General features: G+C 37.5%; 1 protein-coding gene across 2 annotated transcripts in view; it reads right to left on the bottom strand.

Moving 5' to 3' along the window:
* The window catches only part of LOC591326 (myocyte-specific enhancer factor 2C), a 47,452-nt gene that overhangs the window by 17,804 nt on the left and 7,525 nt on the right, over window positions 1-22,123 (bottom strand). For both annotated transcript variants that reach the window (XM_030976472.1, XM_030976471.1), the window contains exons 3-4: window positions 19,792-19,995; window positions 1,102-1,254 (exon numbers count right to left, since the gene is read on the bottom strand). In XM_030976472.1, coding sequence (XP_030832332.1) covers window positions 1,102-1,254; window positions 19,792-19,995 — 357 coding nt within the window. The remainder of the gene's footprint in view (window positions 1-1,101; window positions 1,255-19,791; window positions 19,996-22,123) is intronic.

Below are 22,123 nucleotides of genomic sequence, written 5' to 3' on the forward strand. Positions count from 1 at the left end.
TGTTAAAACAACACAAGCCTGCTACATCCAATCTAGGAGTTGGGGTGCCTGAATGGAAGCGGAAGGCTCAATGAAGGAAGTAAATAATCCTGGATCATTCTTATTATTAAACCCTGTTAGGACTGGCTTTTTCTTGGAGACTGAATTGATCGCCTCTTCTTCAAATTGGCAATGATTATATTTGTTGTTATTTCTAGATTGTTCTAGCAAAATTTCATGTCAATGAAAACCATATCCATGATTATGAGCCACGATGACTCTCATGCTCAAGATCAGTGACTTTGAACCTATCAAATGAGTTGCCAATTTAAGAATTTTAAACCTTATTCCACAAACATCAAACACAATATGGTCACGCAACAAAACTGGAGACAATGTGCGCAGAATTTTCTTGCCTTTTCTATTCATGCATCTGGGGAGTATTTCACAAAGACTAAGATCGATTTTAAGTTGGACTCAACTATGGCAGGCCAATTATGCCACTGGTTGCTTTCACCATAATGAACTTTAGATAAGATTTTTTCCTTCATTAAAGTGGCACGTTCCCGCCAGTGTAGTTATCGCTGCTCTAGTCATCGCCATCTTGGTTCCGAAGATCGACTTCTAATTTGCATACAGCTGTCAATCAAAGTACGCGCGGCCTGGCCTGCCTTCGCCAAGCCAGCTGATCGCTGACGATCGCGACGTCACGAAAGTGGGCGGAAACAGCAGCCGAATCTTAGAGCCGAACTGCGATTGGCATTACTTCGGCACATGTATGCGATAATCGGTATTGTCCGGGCATTCGGAACATGCCATCTGCGTAAGAGCCGTATTCTGTTGGTGTCAATAGGCAGCTAGCACCGTCCGCCAGCGGGTACGTATTTTGAACGCCCTCTGGAATACGGGGAACATGCCTCTTTAAACTAAACTATCGAAAAAAAAAAAATTCTGTAGATTTGTGTCGATGATTTGTACTGCCTGCCATAGTTAAGTCCAACTTAAAGTAGATCTTAGTCTTTGTGAAACACTCCCCAGGTTTATTTTTGAAGGGCTCTGAATCCGAAGTAACTTAGCCAACCCACAAGATGCGGAATGCTCGTCTTAAAAAGAGTTTTTTACCCTGCTCATGGGTTGCCCACTTCCACCATTCATCATTCTGTCAAATTCCTCATTGATCTTCTGGTATTTGGCTTCAGTGCGTGGCGTTAGGATGTAGGACTCAGAGTCAGGGTCCGGACTCTCGCATCCCTTGTTCTCTTTCTTATTCAGAATCTGAGGGAGATAGGAAGAGAAATAGAAGAGAAAAAAAGAAAAGCCGATTAGTAACTGTCAATGTGCTTAAAGAAATGGCAGACATAATATCAATCAATGCATTCAGATTAAGAAATATTGATAAATTACTCTTTGTAACATACTGATTCAACCCAAATATCTTTAGAATTATTTTTTAAAATTTGATCTTTTACCTAATTTACACTTGTTCAGGATTACCAAAAAATAATACAGACAAACATTTACAGAGCCCTTTAAATTTATCTTGATTCTTATTCCATGATATTCAAATTCAAAATGAAACCATCTTGTATCCCTAAAAGAAAGGCAAACTTTTATCTATCTAAAAATCAGACATACAGTAAAAATATGGTTGGTTAAACCCACATGTTCAAAGTTTGAAATTGATACCTTGAGTAGGCTCATACTTTCCGAACTATATCTTGCGGAAATAAGCCTTTGTGTTATCATCAGACTTGACATTTAATCACACGCTTCTGAGAATTTACAACATAATACAAGTTCATTCTTATGATACTTCTCTATCCTGACTGTTATACTGTTCCCATTCAAGTTAATCATCAATCGTCAAGCAAGGCCATGTCCTTACTTGCCATCCTCCGGCGCTCTAGTTATCAAAACTTTTGTTTCCATTGTTTAAATCACTAATTTGATAAACACATGTCTTCTTAACAGGGATAAAGGATTCTGACTTTCCTGAATGATTTAAAGGTACATTTTCACATTTTCAAGTGAAAACGATCATTACTTTAATAGCGCCTGGTGTATTAATTCCCATAGAAATTTACCTCTTTTACTGCAGCAATATACATAAATCTTCTAAAATATCAATATTGCTTAATATTTTACTAAATGTTTACGTTTCTTGATTATCTTACTGTCCTCTGTACAGTGTGGCATGGATGGATCATGTGTTGTTGCCTATGCACATTTTACATAGTACCTATTCGGCTCACCATGCTCTGTTAAAGTACATGTACATACAGACAAAATATTGTTTGGTACAAGTATCAGCTCCAAAGACTCTGACCAGTGTAACCTTCTGTTCAAATCGTGCTCCCTCTAGCTGCTAATACAAGCTACCATGTTTTCTATAAAAAGGAACTATATATTTACTTATGAATGTATAAAGAGTAGATGCCCCAGTTTAAACCTAGATCTCAGAATAAATCACGAGGTAGGAAATATATCTGCACAGGTTGTACAGCCTTTTTGGAAAGCAATGGGAGATAAATTGGAGAGCAATCAAGCATTGTAATTACATAGGATAACAACAGAGAGAAGCGAACAAATGCGGACAACTCTTAGCAGCTGTGCAACCACCGAGCCAGACAGCTCTGCCTGCCGTAAACTTGAGTCATTTGAGGGTGACTGGCTCCCTCTAGTCTCCTATCACAGCATACATGTACATAGCTAGCCCCATGTGTATTTCTCTTCATTTCATTTTCGTTTTGTTATAATTTCCACATCATTGGTCAATACAGGCATGAAGCCAAAAAAAAATCATTTTGTGTGTACTTCCTGGAAGACCTTAGTGCTGCTGTCAGATATTTTTGCAAAGTTGGCTTTGTAACTGAATAATTGAAATAACTGTTAGGTCATCATTATAACTATCATTGATCAAATGTAAAATAAACAAACAATAAGTTAGGCCACTAGAATCTATTTAAGAGATGTACAGGTGTAGGACAATCTTGAAATACAGGCAATACAGTCCCAGGCAATAGCTATCAAGATTTTTAAATTTTTCATTACTTTTGAAAGCATGCTAAAACCGGGTTGAAGGATTTTTTTTTTAAAATTATGAAATACATTGTAGCATTGCTTTGGACCTCTTTCAGATCATTACTTAATTATGTAAGAGCAATGGGAACAAAAATGTACTGATGCTGTGTATTGAATACAATCAGTTATCAAAAAACATTGCATGTGAGACTTTGTCAGTATATTTGCTATACTTCCTCTCTTATGGTAGTGTTGTTGTTTCTTTCATTCACCCCCTTCAGAGCACCTCAAGAGCCAGCCCTCCTTCCTCTAAATTTTGATCGAGGGCGTAAAATGTTTTATTCAGAATATTCTTGACAAGTGAAATCTCGGGTCAAGACTACTTTCCTGCCATGCTGCCAAACCTGGCATCGGGGGCGCTTCACAGTAATGGCATTTCCTGGGACGGTGCACCACACCGCTAACTCATTAATTGACTGTGTCACGTTTGGCTGCGCAAACGAGTGATTCAGCAACAACTCAAGAACTTTATCCGCCACAATGTAACGGAAGTCACATTTGTAATGAAAACGCTGGGCTCCCATTCGACACTTAACCGCTTTAACAGTTGTCACAAGATATCACAAGCACACAGTCGAGATTATCTTTCGCGTAAACGAGCCTCTAGCCCGTTCAGATACGGCTGTTTGATTACTCTGTAGGCAGCATGTGAAGGGGTACATTGATAGATCTATGGCAGACAGACTTTTATCACGTAAAAACAATTCCACAAGTCAACTGGAGGGAAATGTTACAGAACAAATCCAATAAGCAAATACTCTGCCAATGTTGTTGTTTCTCTACCTTAAGTTTCCTTTCCATATCAGCATTACTATGTACATGATGATATGCATTATCAATGTAAGGACCGCAATTCTATTTTGAGCAACTATGGGTTATATTTAGTTTTTGAACAAATATTGAATTAAAGATAAAAATGTTAATCAAATAGTGTGACTATGGTATACTATAGGGATTATTAGATCTAAATTATATATGAAGATCAATATTTATATGACCACCTAATTACAACATGACTTTCACAATTATTGTTTACCGGTACTTAAAAATCTTAAAAGCAAATAACCCAAATTGTAACATGAAATACTATGAAGCATATATTTTTTTATTCTACATTATATCAAATATTTGTTGATCTTTCTCTTGTCATGATTTTAAAAATAAAATGTACAGTATTTATTTGTTTCGTTTACCAGGTGCCCCAGAAAATACCTTTTAAAATATATATAATCGTGAGAACTGTGCAGCATTTTGTGCTGCGATAATGCGATCTCTTTGTTGTGAAATAATATAATTTAATAACATTACATTCAACCAATTAAGCACACCTCTACTCCATCATCTCTGCATAATGCAATCAGCATGCATCACCATTTTCATGTCAGTTACAACAGTTATCACAAAGACATCATTTCAGTTCATATGTATACGCATTATGCATGATCAATCAAGCTCATCTTCTAGATGTAATTACTTTGTGAAGATGGAGGAACTTATGAGAGGCTCTTGATCTATCCCTTTAAGAGGCATTTAATATGTACTACACAGTGAACGAACGTAGCAAGATTTGTCTACAGTCCATCCATACAATGCATATTGAGACAGGATGTTATGATATGAATCACAGACATACAACGCATATATGCTCCGTATCCCAGCATAGCAACATATGATTGCTAGAAGACATTTGAGAAATAACGGAAGCCATACGAGAAAAAGAAGTTCAAAATGGTCAAAAATTTGTTTGGCTTTTTCTAAACCTTGATTCTTTTTTTGTAATAGAAATAAAGAATACATTAGGAAATAACATTGTTCTCTTATTTTTTAAAAATACTTTTTATCTTTTTGTATTCTTTAAGTTTATTAATTATGTGATGTTTCATTCTTTGTCTATGGCTTCAAACTTTTGTGAGGCTTTTTAACTGTTTTCACTGTATTTCATGTTGAAGTAAAATATTTGCAATTGAAGACTTACTTTTTATGTGTATTTATACATCAACAATATTTTCATATGCAGAGTTACTGTACGTCACTTTTGTACAATAACAAACCCTAATTGCTAGCAAAGAAACCAGAAAAAAAATACTGCATACAGGTTACTAACCTAAACTTTTATGAATATTTGAATGAAATGATAAAAATTAATCATTAATGATTTTTTGTTGTTCTTAAACTCTTTGCATGGGATCTACATGTATACTTTTGAAATTCCTTTGTGTTTGGTGCATTTAAAAAGGAATGAATTATGGTAATGACTGACTTTAGTTCAATCCAATATTATAGATCATCAGCCGAAAAGAAAAAAATCTCAATTTGCAGTCAATAATGTCTACAATATTTTAAATAAAAACGGGCAAGAGTCAAAAATAAAATGTTTAAAAAAACTCACAAGAAGAAAATAAAAGACTCTGAGGAGATATTAAAATGAGGTCAAACTATGGTTAAGAGACAGACAAGAACAACAAAGGAAAAGAGGCCATGCGGAAGGAAATTTAGCCAGAAAAAGTGGATTGCTCAGAAAAAAACTCCCTGGCTTGATTAATCATAATGGTGGGTTTCTATGAAGTTGTTCTGGCAACACACAGCCAACCGGCAGTACACCCACCCCAAACACAGTCAGACATCTGTAACCTTCAAGTTCAATACCATGCCCAAAATAGTTTGACTGAAATTATATTTAACTAGGCAACATGCCTGCCCAATTTGCATTACTGGCTACGCACCATAGGAGCGCTTTGTAGAACCTGCATGGGTCACTAACCCTGTGGGTGCCCCCCAAAGGGACCCCCTGGGCTACGTTCAACAATGGACCATTCTCAGATGGGTGGGAACATCATCTTTTTTTCTGGTAAATGTAGGATGGCTTCAACTTGGTTTTACCATTTCTAACGAAAAACAGCAGAGGGCCTGACCATTGTCTTTTTGGCTCCACGTCACGTCACATAGTGCACAGCCACTCGGTCAGTCATTCTTGGTGATATCACAGAGTTCATGATATGAATTCCTGCGCTATTGTGTACTGGTCATGCAGAAAGAAAGCCAAACAAGAGAATCAGAGCATAAACTCTTGAATCATGTTTGTGCCCTCCCCATTAAACACAAAGCTTTATCACAGTGTGATACTTTCTAGACCTACGTAGTAAATACACAATCAAAAAGGCATACCATGAAAGTCTATCTACTACTATATTACTTGTAGTAAATCACTCTCTTCTAAATTAAACAATAAATAGTTAAATTTAATTTGTATATGATAATCAAATTAAAAATGTCATTCATTCTATATCCTGAAATTTATATTGTATAGTAATGTTGTCCTACATAGGTGATCAGCATCAATGAATATCCCATCATTATAGTAATGTGCACATAACTGTATGCCAACAAGTACCCATATCATTTAACATTGTGTGAGTATAGTGTGGTTTATTTTTGTAACAATACGAGTACACGGAAGGAAGGAAACCGTTGAGTACACAACCTATTTTTGAGGAAGGAAAATGTCAAATTAGCTCATTGCAAGGCAAGTGGCGTAGGGAAAGTGAAACTAGCATACATGGAGTTCATTAATAGAAAAATGCTATGAATGGAATTATAAGGGTTTTAATCTTCAAAGCTCATGTGAACTGTGTCAATTGCTAGGCCAACCAACCCTGTCCTAGCTAGCTCTCTCTGTTCCTGTTTATAAGCACGGCTTCCTGCAATGCTTGCCATGCTCAGTGCAGTCAGATACATGTGTATCAGACATTTTCACAAGGCCTTCACATCTTTCTATATTGAATGGTACATGGGGAACCAAAACACAAACAATACAAAAACTGCACTAAGTTCATAAGAAACTCTATCTTCATATAAATATGGAGTATAGTCACCAAAATATACCTCTAACGCAATGTGATGATTTAAATTTACATGTATCATGGATGAACATCATCAAGATTAAGGGTCCATTCAATTAGGCAGGGGTGATAGTGAGCACAAAAAAACCACGCCCCCCCCCCCCCCCCTTGAGTAAAAAAAATAAAAGAGGATCGGTGGGGGGGGGGAATATGGCACCTAACCCCCTTTTGAGTTAGAAAATTGGGAAAATTAGAGAAAATAAGGGGAAAATCGGGGGATGGGGGGGGGGGGGGAGGGGGGATCGGGATCGGGGAAAAATCAGGAAATTATCAGGCCTGATTAGTATGATTCATGATTACTGCTATTTCTCATCAATTACACTAACAATCACATTTCATAATTTATCTAGATTGATAGAATGAGTATGAGTATATATCCCCTTTGAAAGAAGCTCCAATGGTATATCCTACCCTATCCTTCTTTCCCTTATTTCAGTAGGCATACAGCCTGCACACACACCTTGTAGGATCCCTTATTTCTGATTTCTGGCAACGCTAACCCAAGGCCACGGCATATTAAATGCAGACTTGAAACCCAAATGAGGTGTAAAACTCTTGGATGCTAGCTGCTTGTCTCACAAACAACCTGAACATAACCTCACACTCCATTTGCTACAAAGTGGGTAACTCATTGAAGCAAATAACGATGCTACTAGCGCGGGCCCCTGCCCTGTATGAATGCACTCAGTCTTGATGGGGTTGTGAAATTAGTTAAAATGTGTTGATGAATCTATAATTGTATGTATTTCTGTGTGTAGCTAAACAGTCTTGAATACAATTTATGAATCAACAGAAGCCTTTCAGCTGTACTGAAATCATTTTAAAAACAAGAAAGTATTCTGTTGAAAAAATCCCCCCCCCCAAAAAAATCCAATTTTAAATGTTCAAAAAGACACACAGGTGGGGTAAGACTCATAATCTTTTTAAGGAGCATGACCGTAACATAGCAATTAAAATGTCCATTTTAAATTCTACTCTTCAAGGATTTTCTCTAGGCATTTTCAGCATTTAAAAGAAGAAGAAGAAGAAAAAAGATGTTTTTGTAGATTATGTTGATGCCAAACACATCGGGAAGATGCAGTGAACCCTAACCTGCATAACTGACGTCAGTGAATTATTCAAACACCAGTTCCCTTCCCAAGAGCCCGTTGGCAGAGTGTGAAAGAGAATCAAGTACGTACGTAGCAGTACTTGCTTGGCTTGGTCAGATCCTCAATGGCTCAAGCTTAGCTTAATACAATCAGATAAACCTTTGCCCCCATGCTGTCTGCTCTCTGGCTAATTTTTTACCCATAATTCTATTCATCAAGATTTATCCTGCTTGTATGCATACTTAATTTCCAAAAAGGTTTACACAAATAATAACAATAAAATGGTCATCTATAATGGCACATAGCATTTTTTAAGTAACCTGACACAGATGTTTTTGTAAGGGGCAGGTCATTGGATGACAAATATATATTTCAGTTTGACTATACCCCTTGTCCCCATGTACAGGTACCGGTATATATATATATTGTAGCATATAAATGTCATCTTGCAAACATATAAATTATGAGTGCAAACCTGTAAAATCAAACTTAATGAGATGAATTTTAAACCAGTAGGCCTTATGCAGGCATCAAATAGTCCCGGGTACAGGTGTACCAGTATAAATCAGCAAGCCTTATATGCAGTCCCATTAAATAGTACGGGGGGGGGGGGGGGGTGTCTCATTATGTAAATGGTGAAAAAGATCACCCAAAAAAGTGTATCAACTGCAAAACATTTGTACATGTTATAGGATCATTCCTTGAAAGAAAAATCCTATTGTAAAATAAGATCCACTAATAAATAAAAACTGATAATGAACTCGATAGTGTACCCGCACAGCATGAACATTAATCACAAGGCTACTACCATAAAATATGAATAACAAATCAATCATGAAAACAGATTCTAGTTGATTCTTCCTGATATATTGTGCCACATTACAATCTCAATTTCATGTCAAGGGTACTCCATAGCTTTAAATGGATATCCATGTGTGCTGTTCTATTAGTCGCACACTGCAGCATAATAAAGCAATGTCGACTTTATGCAAATATCACAACCATGTTCAGCAAACTGGGAACCTTCTCTAATGATTATTCATAACACAAAGTAAATCAAATAAACCACATTTACCCACATCATGCAATAATGTTTGTTTTGGTGCTTTTCCCCCTTTGCCCCCTCATTCATGAGTACCAGGTTCTTCTGTTGGATTTCAATAAATCATTGGCTTACTTGTAAAAAGGCAATGAATCAAATCTGAAGGCCTCTTTAGATCTACACCTGGAAACCAAACACCTTTTTATCAAAATGTACTGGTTGGTCAATTGCAAATACACCTATCCAAAATAAATACTAGGTGTGTCAAGATGTATGAAAGAATTGTGGTTGAAATGAACATTTTGTAGAAGAGCAGTTCAACAAATCAATACATTTTGTATTTATTGATACTAAAACTTAAATTTTCAAATATTTTTATACCAAAATCATCTTAACATGTTCAATATTATAATTATTCCAAAGAGAAGAAAGAATGATCTTGCAGTACATTTTGTGAAGTGTTTGAGAAGATTGCTGCACTATGGCTCTGTACTAACCTACCCTGTATTGTGTGCTACGAAGGAGTTTAGGTACTATGCACAAACTAGTGCAAATGAGCTGTGTAAAAAAAATGAATGAAAATACGGCCTCGTACTTGGACGTAATGTAAATATACCTCTACTACTGGGCAAGTTTTTCCATCTTGAGCAGGATGGGTTTGGGAATACATAAGGTTTGTTTTCAGTCCATGACTTCCTGAGGAAAGAGTACTTGGACCGCAGTCTTTCCTTTCAATAAAAACAACATTAGCCTGATCTTACCGCTATTCTCCACATGTCAACAGATACTGCTTCTCAGATATACATGTATGTGCTAAAATAATCAAATAATAGTTCTAGGTTGGTCCAAATAAACTGTTTCAACAGTATTCAGTGTTCCTAAACATGTCTAAGAACAATGTTTGAGGCCTCGGTCCATTGCATGAATAGCAGATTGAAAAACCATATACCGTAAGCTTTTCTTTTTGGTAAACAGACCCTATGAACTAAAGCAGTCATGAGTACATGCAGAGCTGCCAACCTTGTGGGACCAAAAAAGGGAATCGTGATGGCAAAAAAAAAAGGAATTTCAAGCAAAAAAAAGAAATTCATAAAAACGAAACGACACACTTCTAATGCAGAAATGTTCATTCATCATGCTGTTTTTTCCATACAATCAGGAATTTTTTTGGGTGGTTATTTTTGGTATTATCCGCATTTCATTCTTTTTGAGAATATTTTTCTTTTCAATTATGTTTTAAATTTAGTTTTCTGTTGAATTTGTGATAAAATCACCATTTTAGGGCAGTTGTTCGACGTGCGGTATGTTAAAAAATAAATAAATAAAGAAAAACATATTTTATGAAGAAAAAACGTAATACCGTAATTTGGAGGAAAAAATTGGAGTAATTCCGGCAAAAACGGAATGGTTGGCAGCTCTGTACATGTATGTACAGTACATATAGGCAATGGAACTTTCTTAATCTTTGAAGGGCATATATTACTAGAAACATCTACTGCCAAAGGCTTTTTCTTCCTCTTCCTTTTCAGGAAGATATGTCCAGACTTCCTTCATTAACCACTCAATGGGGGGGGGGGGGGGGGGGGGGGGGAGGAGGGGGGTGTAAACCATCCTCCAACCACTAGGTCGTCATGTCTTAGAACATGTACACAGTCAGGCACTGATGTGCAAGACAGGTAAGGGGCCGTGGTTTTGTGGTAAGATCAGGCCGAACGTCATAGCTACGCAGTTGAATGTACTTCTGGGTGTGTTGGCGGCCTGAGCTGAGAGAGTTTCTTGGGGACGTCTTGAAAATGAATTTGGTTAAGAGCACACTTCCAAGCTAATATTGAGGAATAGGGTTCAATGTACCTGGGCTAGGATAGGATTAGGTAGGTAGGAGTAAGGAATTTGGGAGTGTAGGTGTACAAGAATTGATTACCTTATTCTCTTTGCTATTAAAGAGCATCCAGGTGAACTTAAGTGCAGTATGTAGCTACTGCTTTACATTGTAATTATATAACCCTTTTGTGCCACCAACTTTGGACAGAAATGTCAAATATGAACAAGTGAAATGTTAACTTAAATTGATAATACTTGTTCCACTACTAAATTTCTTTAAAAAATGTATCCCATAGTAAGAAACTTGATAATGATGGTACCTGTTATGTTTAAAGACTAAATATTTTTTTTTTTTTTTTTTTTTTATAGTAACAACACAATATTTAACAATTAAAAGTAACAATAATAAATAGAACATGGGCAACATGGCCAAATAATATGTGAACTAATAAATCCCTCAACTCGGAATTACTGATATAAAGGTCCATTGTTTACAATAAGCTTAATGCCACTGATTCATTTGATAACCGGACGAGTGGTAGTGTATACCATGGTAATGTATTCTTGAAATTCAGGATATATGAAACGTAGTCTGGTGGTGATCAAGTTTCACAAGTTGATCGTGTTGATTGCAGATGTCTGGGACAATGCAGTGAATACTGATTATCACTGCAGCAGATCAAGTGATACCCAATGCTACGGCTGATAGCATCGCTAAACCCAATATCCAACAAATTGGCAATGCTTTTGTGTATTGTTTCTTTCTTTGACAAAGCATACCATAGAAGCACACTTGTTTCACTCTTTCACATTCAAGTAGGGCAAGCAAGGCTTCTCTATTTCAAAGAAAGGGACAAAAAACTACTAGTACCATAGTCACACCATCAGACCAACTACAACAGACCAATATCCAACTATAAACAATGAAGTTCTTGGCTATAAGGGGTAATGAAATCTTCCTTCAGTATATTGTGGGCCTGGTGCTGGCCTCAGTGTGATTGGGGTTTAAACAAATGCAGCATCACAACTACACATATGGGGCTTAAATGAATGCATGCATGCAGTACAGACCTGAACAAGTTAGTAGTAGTACAAATCAAGCCCAAACTGGTACTACAAACTGAAGGATCAAAGTACAGACTTTGATCTCCGATTGTTAGGAGCATGTGATGCCTCTTTTTTTATCGCATACAAACTTCTGTTGTATGTCAGTAGATTAGCGGTCTATTCATCACACACATCAACCCACCAAACCTATTCAAACGAGGATTATGTTGGCCTAGCACACTAGCAACTACTGAAGTGACGTAGACAACTGTTTTCCTTTTTCAGTTGCTTTGTCACTTAATGTGAGGATACGGACAAGTTTCCGTACTAAGACAAAATGCATCCTTAATTGTCTTTATTTATTTGGGGTGACAGAACCTAATATGAACAAACTTTCCTACTAGTCTTGAGAAGAACATTCTCTTTATACCATACCAGATGTATGAATTAATTCTAAATGTAAATGATTTTGAACAGTTTTATTAACTGTGGTTTTAATAACTGTGGTTTTAACTTCAGGAAATCAATTCAAACTACATGTATACTCCAAACCTTTCCCCTAGGAAAAATTTTCAATTCTGAACATTAAATAATATTTCAAAGATAAATTGAATCAATCAAAGTAACACATGGCCTTTAAGATTCATTTCATACATGTATTGTACTTTGCCTTCTTAAACTATCAGGATGATACGAGAAGACAGATGAAGCAAATGATAAGGCAAGGACATAGGGCACAAAGAGGCATGGATACAAAGGTAGTGTTTAATTAGCGTCATATTAATGTGACACGATATAGGGCGCAGAGGGGTATAGTCAGGCAGCTAGCTAGCTGTGAGATGGGACACAAGCTGTGCTGTTAGCCTGCCAGCCAGCCTTATCTGGGGGTGACACGTGTACTGTGCTGTATCTGTCAGGCAGGGGGCAGGGGGTAGGGGGACGACACAGTAGGGGAGAAGACAGAGGGAGAGGATCTCATGCATGATTCATGAGTCTAAGGGGTGGGAGGGTCTTTGGCTTCCACATCACCTGCTGTCCTTGACAAACATGATCACTGGTTGCCAGGCAACCCAATTTGCAAATTTCCTCTATAACAAGCAGATTATCAAATAAAGCTACACTTTCTCTACTTCCAACAAGGCATTTTTACAAATCTTCACCCCACTCCTTCTATTCTCTCTCATTCTCACTCTTATCTATCTCCCCATTCACAGCTCTTCCACATGACATTTTTCTTGAACTTTCATCAAACTTGTAATTTGGATAATGGGTCTGTGACAGGCAAAAACCTTAAAAGTATTATTATCCCTATAATTTCCTTTGTTACTTCAACATCAGCATGTACATTTTAGCAATCATATTACTTAAAAGTAGTTTGTATGTTCTTTTTCCGATAAATTTAAAAACAATTCCCAAAGTGTTGCATACCGTCATCAATCCTCTAATAATGAAGATCATAAAGTAAAGCGTACATCAGTAGAACACAGAATTTTAAATTTCATGTTTAAATGAAATAAAGGAATGTGAGGATAGAAAAATAAAGTGTCGATGGACGTACTGTTCTCCTTTCTTTTACACGGATGTTTTTTGTTTGTTTTTTGTTTGTTTGAGTTTGATAAGTGTAGAATGGAAAGCTGTAGACTATACAGGTTAGTGGTGTCACAGATAAGTCAACCCGGGTGGGAGGGGTAGAGGCGGAGTGAAAGAGGGGTAGAGAGGGTGTGTGACAGAGGGCAGGCCAGCGCACTATTTCCTGCTAATTTTATGGCATCCTGATGATCCATGGTGCACCTTCCAGCTGCCAGCAATGACATAAAAAGAGAGTTTACCCAGGAGTACCGGTATCAAGAGGGGTGGGGCTGGGGTGGGGTGGGTAGGAACATGATGGTAGGGAAGGGGGACAGGGCACCTGCTCATGATTGGACCGGTAACACTAACATTCATTCATTCATCACAGTGTGGAAGACCTTTGATATTACTAAGTAAAGCATGGTTTATGTTTTGTCATAACTTGAAAAAGCATACAAATTATCATGATTAATCTTACATGTGTAAAATAAATCAAAATATGCTAATTCACACTCATTTTCAAATTATGAGACTACATAATACACAAATAAATCCCTATTGTGTATGAACAGTTTGCATCAACCGTCAACCTTCAAATAGAGACCGGCATGTATCCTTGCTGGATTCCTTTTTAACTGTAAACTTTTTTTTTCTTCATGAGGTTGCTTGAGAATTTCGGGAGTGTTCACACTTGTCCCGCAGACAAATGTCAACAAAAGAATAGAGGTGTGTGAAGCCTTCCTTCCTTTCTTCCTTCCTCCTTCAACTGCTCAAACTCACGTGGATATTATACTGTTTACATCATGGTCTTATGCTGCCAGCAAATAGTCTTCATCACAAGCACTACTAGGCTACATTACATTGTTACATTGTACATGGCTCTAGAAGAACTACTAGGCTACATTTAAAAGCCATTTGCAACAGTCTTTAGGTACAAATAATGCTACTGAAATTTTGCTGTAGAAATTGAGCCTGTAATTCTATTTTAGAAAGATAAAATGCTAGTTCAACTGTGTAAACAAATGCTGAGAATTCATTCTCATCTGGCTCTCAACAGGCATTTCATGTTTCTTTCAGAATGTACTCTTCTTAGTTATGATAGTTGTCAATGATTCTAGGAATATTAATACCCCTAGTGTAAGTAGAATTCACTTTGTTTTCATTGCAAAGGAGCCTCCGTTATAACGCCAACAGGAAATTTTGTTTAAAAATGTGCTAATTGTCACATATTACCATGAATACACTGCAAGACCATGTTTATTGCCCAACTGGAAGATTGTGAAATTGTGTACACCATCGACATGTGCTAACAGAATATTGAATGTATTCTTTGATACCCACACAAAATGAGAAAGGAAAAGACATGAATTTTACAGGTAAATACTAAATAGTCTGAACTAAGCTTTTGTATAGATTGTAAATACTGTACACGCAATTTATAAAAGCGAGAAAAGTGTCACAAAATGTATTTTGACCTTGTCAAGAGAAATCTCAAGGGGAACAAATACGAAGGGTACAGGTGAAAATTGGCATCAAATCGACAATCAAAGCTCCCAAATTGTAACATTAGGGCCTACATGGAACAGTACATGGCGTATGATCTGCTGTTGTTTTCCCCCTAGTGGGTTTGCCTCATGAGGGCTTTTGCCAGCTAGTGGCAGGCCGATCACACGCTTCCTGTGCAGAGAGACTGTACCACTCTGACTCACTCACTCACTCTCACTGCATGGTAACTACAAAGGAGGAGGGGGTTCAGCAAGCTTTGCACCCCCAGTGTCACATGACCCCCTTCATACAGGCAGGCTACGCAGTCAGTCAGTCACTAGCATCTATAGAACATTGTCCTTTCACTGTTTTAAGTCGTGAAAGGGAGGGGCAACTAATCATTTGACACTTGCTTGCTTGAGCAACTGGTAATGACATAACTGAACTAAAACACATAATCAGTTCCCCGACACCTACAACCCAACCCCCCACCCCCACCCACACACACACACACACACACACACATACAAAAGAAAAGGAGGAGACAGAATTATTTTGACTTCAGCAATCTCCATTTTCACGTTTCTGTCATTTTGCTTGTTTATAAATTAATTAAGTGGATCTTCCTGTTCAGTATGGTAGTTGGAAAGTTTTTTGTTTTTAAATCTGTTTGAAATTACTGAGCTTGACCAATCTAGTCTCAAACTTATTGTATAATTGAAAAAGGTGACTATTAAATGCTTAAAGGGATTGGGTAACTTTGCCTCAGATTCTGAAACGAAATCCTGGATTTAGCTCATGCTACAATAATTAAAACCTTTAGGTCAGTCAGGAACCTCCTGACTTTTACAAGCCGATCGCCTTTCTCATTATCAAGATATTTATGACTGGAAATCGAAATCAAATTTTGCCCTTTTTTAACGGTTTTCATTACTCTATTGGGGGAAATGAGTATGGTAAAAACTGGTCACTCAAAGATTTTTACTTTTTAGAGGCACTTCATGATCATTTTGAAGTGCAATTTTTTTTAGGGCTTCAATATTACACCATAGCACAGACACTGATAACACGTAGGGCCATGCATCTCAGGTTTAACATTGTTAAACGATGCCTTTAATATAAATGCTAATGATAAAATATATAGATCTCAATACTTCAAAGTAAGAAGCATTTCAGAAAATCCACATTTCACATGAATTACTGAAGAAAAGTTAAGCAAAGAAGATACATCAGTCAACAAAAGAAGTAGCCATTTTCCCCCATTCTAATAAAGTGAACAAGAATATTTATGCTTTCCAACATCCCAATTTAAAGAAAATACAAAACATCATGTCTTCTCACTAATCTTCAATAAAAATAAACATCTTCTAAAGGTGTAATGATAATAACTCTCATGTTATGTTCAATATAACAATGAGGTTTATTACTTGAAAGGCCATTATTTAAGTTGCGGACAAGCAGACAAATTGCTCCCTCGAGTGCCTGGGACAATGAGTGTTTATCTGCGTGTGGGTGTGGGATTGTGTGCATGAAACTTTAAGGAGCGAGCAGACCATCACTGCCTTTTAGGTGACAACTATACGTCATAGTGACTTGTGAATATATGCATAGCATGGGCCCATCATCATTCCTGGCAGATTGGTAGAGAGATTTGGTATTCCAACCATTCTTCAAACACCAACTGCGTGTTAGAGAACAGGGGGGTGTTTCACAAAACTTGTCATCAGTGACAAATGACAGGTTTGTGTTATAAGCTATCAAAATCCTTGCTTCTGATTGGTTATCAGCAGATTTGTCACTGATCTTTGTCAAAAAAGGCTTTGTGAAACAGGCCCCTGGTCTGCAGCCAGGTCCATTCCCATCGGGTTTAATCTCCCTACTTATCTGAGAGCAGTGCCAGTAAACAGAGCGAGGACTGGTGACGTGAGAACAGAGTGTGGTTAGGATGCCTAATGATGCCGTCTAATGATCTAGCCGTGTGGTTTCCACAGCGATTTAATGAGCACCTACGCCACTGCACTTGTCGAGATCGTCTATGCGTGCGTCTGATATATGAATGGCTTGATAGGTTTCAGTTTTTAAAGAGATGGTTGAGTTAGTGAATACAGCTCTTTGCAAATAAGCTTGTTTAGTTTAAACATTTCACCTACAGTCTAAAGGTGATATGGAAACCATATAAATCTTGCGAAATACAAGCCGCTATTTTTTTATGTCCTGACAAGTTATTTCAACAGATTGAAACTTGAAAGAGTTTTATGTGAAGACATTAGATTCATTGGAAAGGTGGGAGAGAGTCTGTTTCTGAAGAGAAAATTATGGATTTCATATAATTTCCTTTTTGCTTACCGGTATCCAGAATTCATGTAGAGTTTCCAATGGCTATAATGCACAGCTAACAAATATCTTTAAATGTGTTTTCTGCAAACTATTCTTCTAGCAATGATGCCTTACAAAAACTGCAATTTTCATTGTCTTTTGTCTCGTCGCTATTCCAATATAGATGAAACCAAATGTAGAATTTCTACAAGAATTTTTACAAGAGCATCACTGGGAACATTCACTTTAGGCATGCTGACACGTACTGTAATAACACCAGATCTACTCTGATTCCGATATCAGGGTCCCGAATCATTCATCTCATGTCCACACCAAATAGTATCATGCAAAATACCCTGGCTGGCAGCGAATTTTTTTTCCGTACTCGAGAGAGCAAAAATCCCATGTGCGCATGCGCGTGGACTTATGATTTCTCTGCTACTTCCCATACGAAATGTACATGTATTCGCATGTACTGTGCACGATTCGCGTTCTACGAGTAAACGATGGCATAGTAGTCTTCAAACACAGACTCTGATTTGCCAGTTTGACAAATCAATATGCGTATGTGTCGCGATGTGCTTATTCAAGTCTGTGTAGTTGTATGATTCAGACCCAGTAGTGCATATGGAAATACATTGCAACTTGTATAGAATGGTATAGTAGTCTGCAAGCACAGACGCTAATCTGACAGTTTGACAACATACTAGTAGTGTGCTGAGAAGTACTTTATTCAAGTCGCCAACTTGTATAGAATGGTATAGTAGTCTGCAAGCACAGACGCTAATCTGACAGTTTGACAACATACTAGTAGTGTGCTGAGAAGTACTTTATTCAAGTCTGCGTAGATGTATGATTCAGACCCTACTGGTGCGTGCGTTAGAAATGCATCTCAATGTGTAGAGTGTAGTATAGTAGTCTGCAAGGACATAATAATATATTGTGTATTGATGAGTAGTGATTTTATGCAAGTTTGTGTAGTTTAATGATTCCAGACCCCATGGTAGGCCTATGTATTGTGCCACTGCTCTCTCACACTCTTTCTCTCTCTCTCTCTCTCTCTCCATATCTCTCTCTCTTTCTCTCTCTCTCTCTCTCTCTAGCCCTCCCTCCAGTATGCTCGCACTCTCTGTATTACTTTTATTTATAATCATGGTCTGCTGAGAGCCAGAAGGATGTTAACTCTTAACACAACGAATGCCCTTCTGGCTCTGAACAAACCCACACACCATGAGGTCATATTAGCGTCTGTGCTTGCAGACTACTATGCCACTCTGCAAGTTGAGATGCCTTTCCAATACACGCACCAGTAGGGTCTGAATCATAAAACTACACATATTTGAATATAAAGCACTACTCAAGACACTATGTTGTCAAACTGTCCGATTAGCGTCTGTGCTTGCAGACTACTATACCATGCTATTCAATTTGGGATGCATTTCTGTAAGCACTAAAATGTCTGAATCATACAACTACTCAGACTTGAATACTAGTACTATTGCTACGCACGATATATGCGTAATTGTTTTGTCAAACTGGCAAATCAGAGTCTGTGTTTGAAGACTACTATGCCATCGTTTACTCGTAGAACGCGAATCGTGCACAGTAGATGCGAATACATGTACATTTCGTATGGGAAGTAGCAGAGAAATCACAAGTCCACGCGCATGCGCACATGGGGTATTTGCCCTCTCGAGTACGGAAAAAAAATTCGCCGGTCGGCAGATAATGTTTTTAAGGAGTGAGCTACTGTATTCTTATCTCATCTCTCGGGGTGACGCAAATCATCCCATCTGGAGTGCTTAGCAGGTGTTTATCTGGAGAAGAATGAGGTGAATTCTCCTAATCATGCCACAAGACCAATAACATGTAGCGATACGCTATCATCTGCTGAGAGCTAAGAAGTACATTAACATCCATGTACAGAAAAGAGTTAATGCCCTTCTGGCTCTAAAGCGACATTGTTTTCTTCTTTACATTTGCATAGAGTTAAAGAGGAGCAACTTACAAGGCTCTGAATGCCTCATGCTTAGCAACATGACAGAAATGCTGTATTATAATAATGCTTTTTGACCGCACATGCTGGAACTGCTTGGCTAACCAGTCCTCATTACCACTGAATAGGCCTACGGCTTTCGAACATGTATATGATCTACTGTAAATGGGTTCAAACTTGTTGATTTTTACAATTAACTTTGCATATACATGTATATTCACAAAAATGTAACTCACAGAAACCCCAAACCATAGTTAATAATAGCTTTCAAAATATTTTTACACACGACAATGAAAAAAGTAGATGCATGCCTAAGCTTACTCACTTATCTGTGTGTTGTAGAATACTAAAATGTGAAACACACTGTTATTCCATTTTGCTGCAACCAAAAAAAAAAAAATCCTTTTCAGCCATTTACAGTGTCAAGTGTCAACGAAGCTTTAAACAAAGTGTTTTAAATCTCACCTCAATGATGTCTGAGTTGGTCCTGCTTTCATGAGGCTCACTGTACTCTGTGTACTTGAGTAGCACCTTATCCATGTCTGTGCTGGCATACTGGAAGAGCTTGTTCCCACTGTTGAAGATAATGAGGGCTATCTCACAGTCGCACAGGACACTCAGTTCATAGGCCTTCTTCATGAGACCAAACTTGCGTTTTGTGAACGTTACCTGCATAGTGGAGATAATCATTGTACAAGAAAGGGAGCGAAAGTTGGAAGAAAAAAAAGGGAAACAAATGAGTTGCTATCTATTGTAAAGTGATTAGAAATAATATATGAAGTGCTATATAAATATCAAGCATCACATAAGGGCGGAAGAGAGGAAAGAGACAAAATGATAAAATACAATGCAGAAATTGTAATGAAAAATTCAGGACTTATGCAAATATAGATATTTACTGTCCTCATCTGGAAATTCTATTTGCCTTTTTCAGTTTTATCTGACAGAGGAAGAAATGATCTCACATTCTCAATGAATCTTGTATTATAACTATTATACCTTTCTTTTACCACATCCACACACAAAAATGGGAAAGGCTAGAAAACAGAAATATTTGATTTAGGAAGGCATCTTGAATACCTGGTAAGAGTCCCATTGATCTACGTGTTTGAACTCATCAATCCTCTAGGAAATTGACATTTCAAAAGTATCCTTATCAAAATGATTACCAAAATAGAATACAAGCTGCATCATTCATACTGCTGCCATGATACATGATGCAGCAGTCTTCCTCCCACCCGTTTCTTAACGTCTTTCATTTAAATAGAATCCCCAGATCTACAGTGACCCCAACTTGTCAACACAGATTCCGGGTTCCACAACAGGTATTGAATTGTGTGGAGGGATGAAACAAAAGGAGGAGAAACAAGACTTTGATATCGCCAGGCTTCCCTTGTCTGTCTGCTATACGATATTTGGGTCCAAAAGCGAGAAATCCATCCCCAAAACTCAGATGTGTACTGGTAAACAGGCTATCACGTTTCCAGTGACGTCACGAGGGAGCCGATACTACTGGGGGGCACAACACATCAATTTCACTTAACGGCCATAGAATGGGGTGTTTCAATGGGGCCGGAGATGTTAATTGTGCATCAATAGTGGAATAAATTTATCAAAACACCCGCCTAGTCTCTGCACTGGAGCTGAGAAGGCTTCCCTGTGCTCTGGTGTTTTGGGCTTACATGTACATAGCCAGATAAGGCAAGACCAATCTGCACTATGCAAAATCAAAATTTAATATTTTGCTTGTCCTATTGCTATTTAAATGAAAGGCAAGCAACATTTTCTACTGAATCCCTTCATGTAGTGCAGCTTGACAACGGTTCTTATCATATCACTGCATGAAATACACAGCAAGACATACATTTTGGTTTAAAATTGTATAACCATCTAAGCAGAACAATGAGGGCATTTGGGGGAGGCTACTTCATATTTCCATAAAGACTACCCTGTCAAAACATTAAAGGGGAAATCCACTGAAGTATCAAGTGGGCTCGATAATTTTTTATTTCTTTAAATAACAGGAAAAAACAGATACTGGCAAGTTAAAGTACACAGAAAATATAAAGAAAAGGTGATTCTGAAGTTTTTGGCCCGAATTCACAAAGCAAGGTTTGAGCTCAGACCAAGGTTTGAGCTCAAACCTCCTTTTGTTTCGCCAAACCTCCTTTTGTTAATTATAAACCAGGTTTGTAAATAACAAAAGGAGGTTTGGCGAAACAAAGGGAGGTTTGAGCTCAAACCTTGGTCTGAGCTCAAACCTTGCTTTGTGAATTCGGGCCTTTGAGTTTGATCATGCACAAATTAGCAACCCTGATTTATCATGTGAACACTCTCCCATTAGTTATGTCTTATAAATTTCAATTATCTCCATGTAAAAAACATTTCATTATGCCTATGCCTTTGATATATCATTGGACACATATTTGTATACACCCCTCTGTGATCTATTCCTCCAACAACCAAGATAATGAAAATTATATTTTAGTACAAAACCTATGGGAGAGAAATCGCAAGGTAAATAACAAAGTTTTTAATTCGCATTTGATCAAGTACAACTTTTAAAAACCATCCGTTCTTATCCTTTCTTGGATATTCCTTAAACTTCTAGTGACCTGTTCATCTCATTTTTCTGCTTTCATTAAAATCAACTCAACATTAGAACAAATTTCCCCTTTAACTGGAATTGCTTTTAAGATAAACGGGTTGTCATAAGGGGTACTTGATTTTCCTCCTAAGGCTACTAACTGCCTCTCCACCCATTACTGCAGTTTTTCCACATTGTATATACATCACG

This window comes from Strongylocentrotus purpuratus, unplaced genomic scaffold (genome assembly GCF_000002235.5).
Source record: "Strongylocentrotus purpuratus isolate Spur 01 unplaced genomic scaffold, Spur_5.0 spur5_scaffold_9, whole genome shotgun sequence".
Classification (NCBI taxonomy): Eukaryota; Metazoa; Echinodermata; class Echinoidea; order Camarodonta; family Strongylocentrotidae; genus Strongylocentrotus; species Strongylocentrotus purpuratus.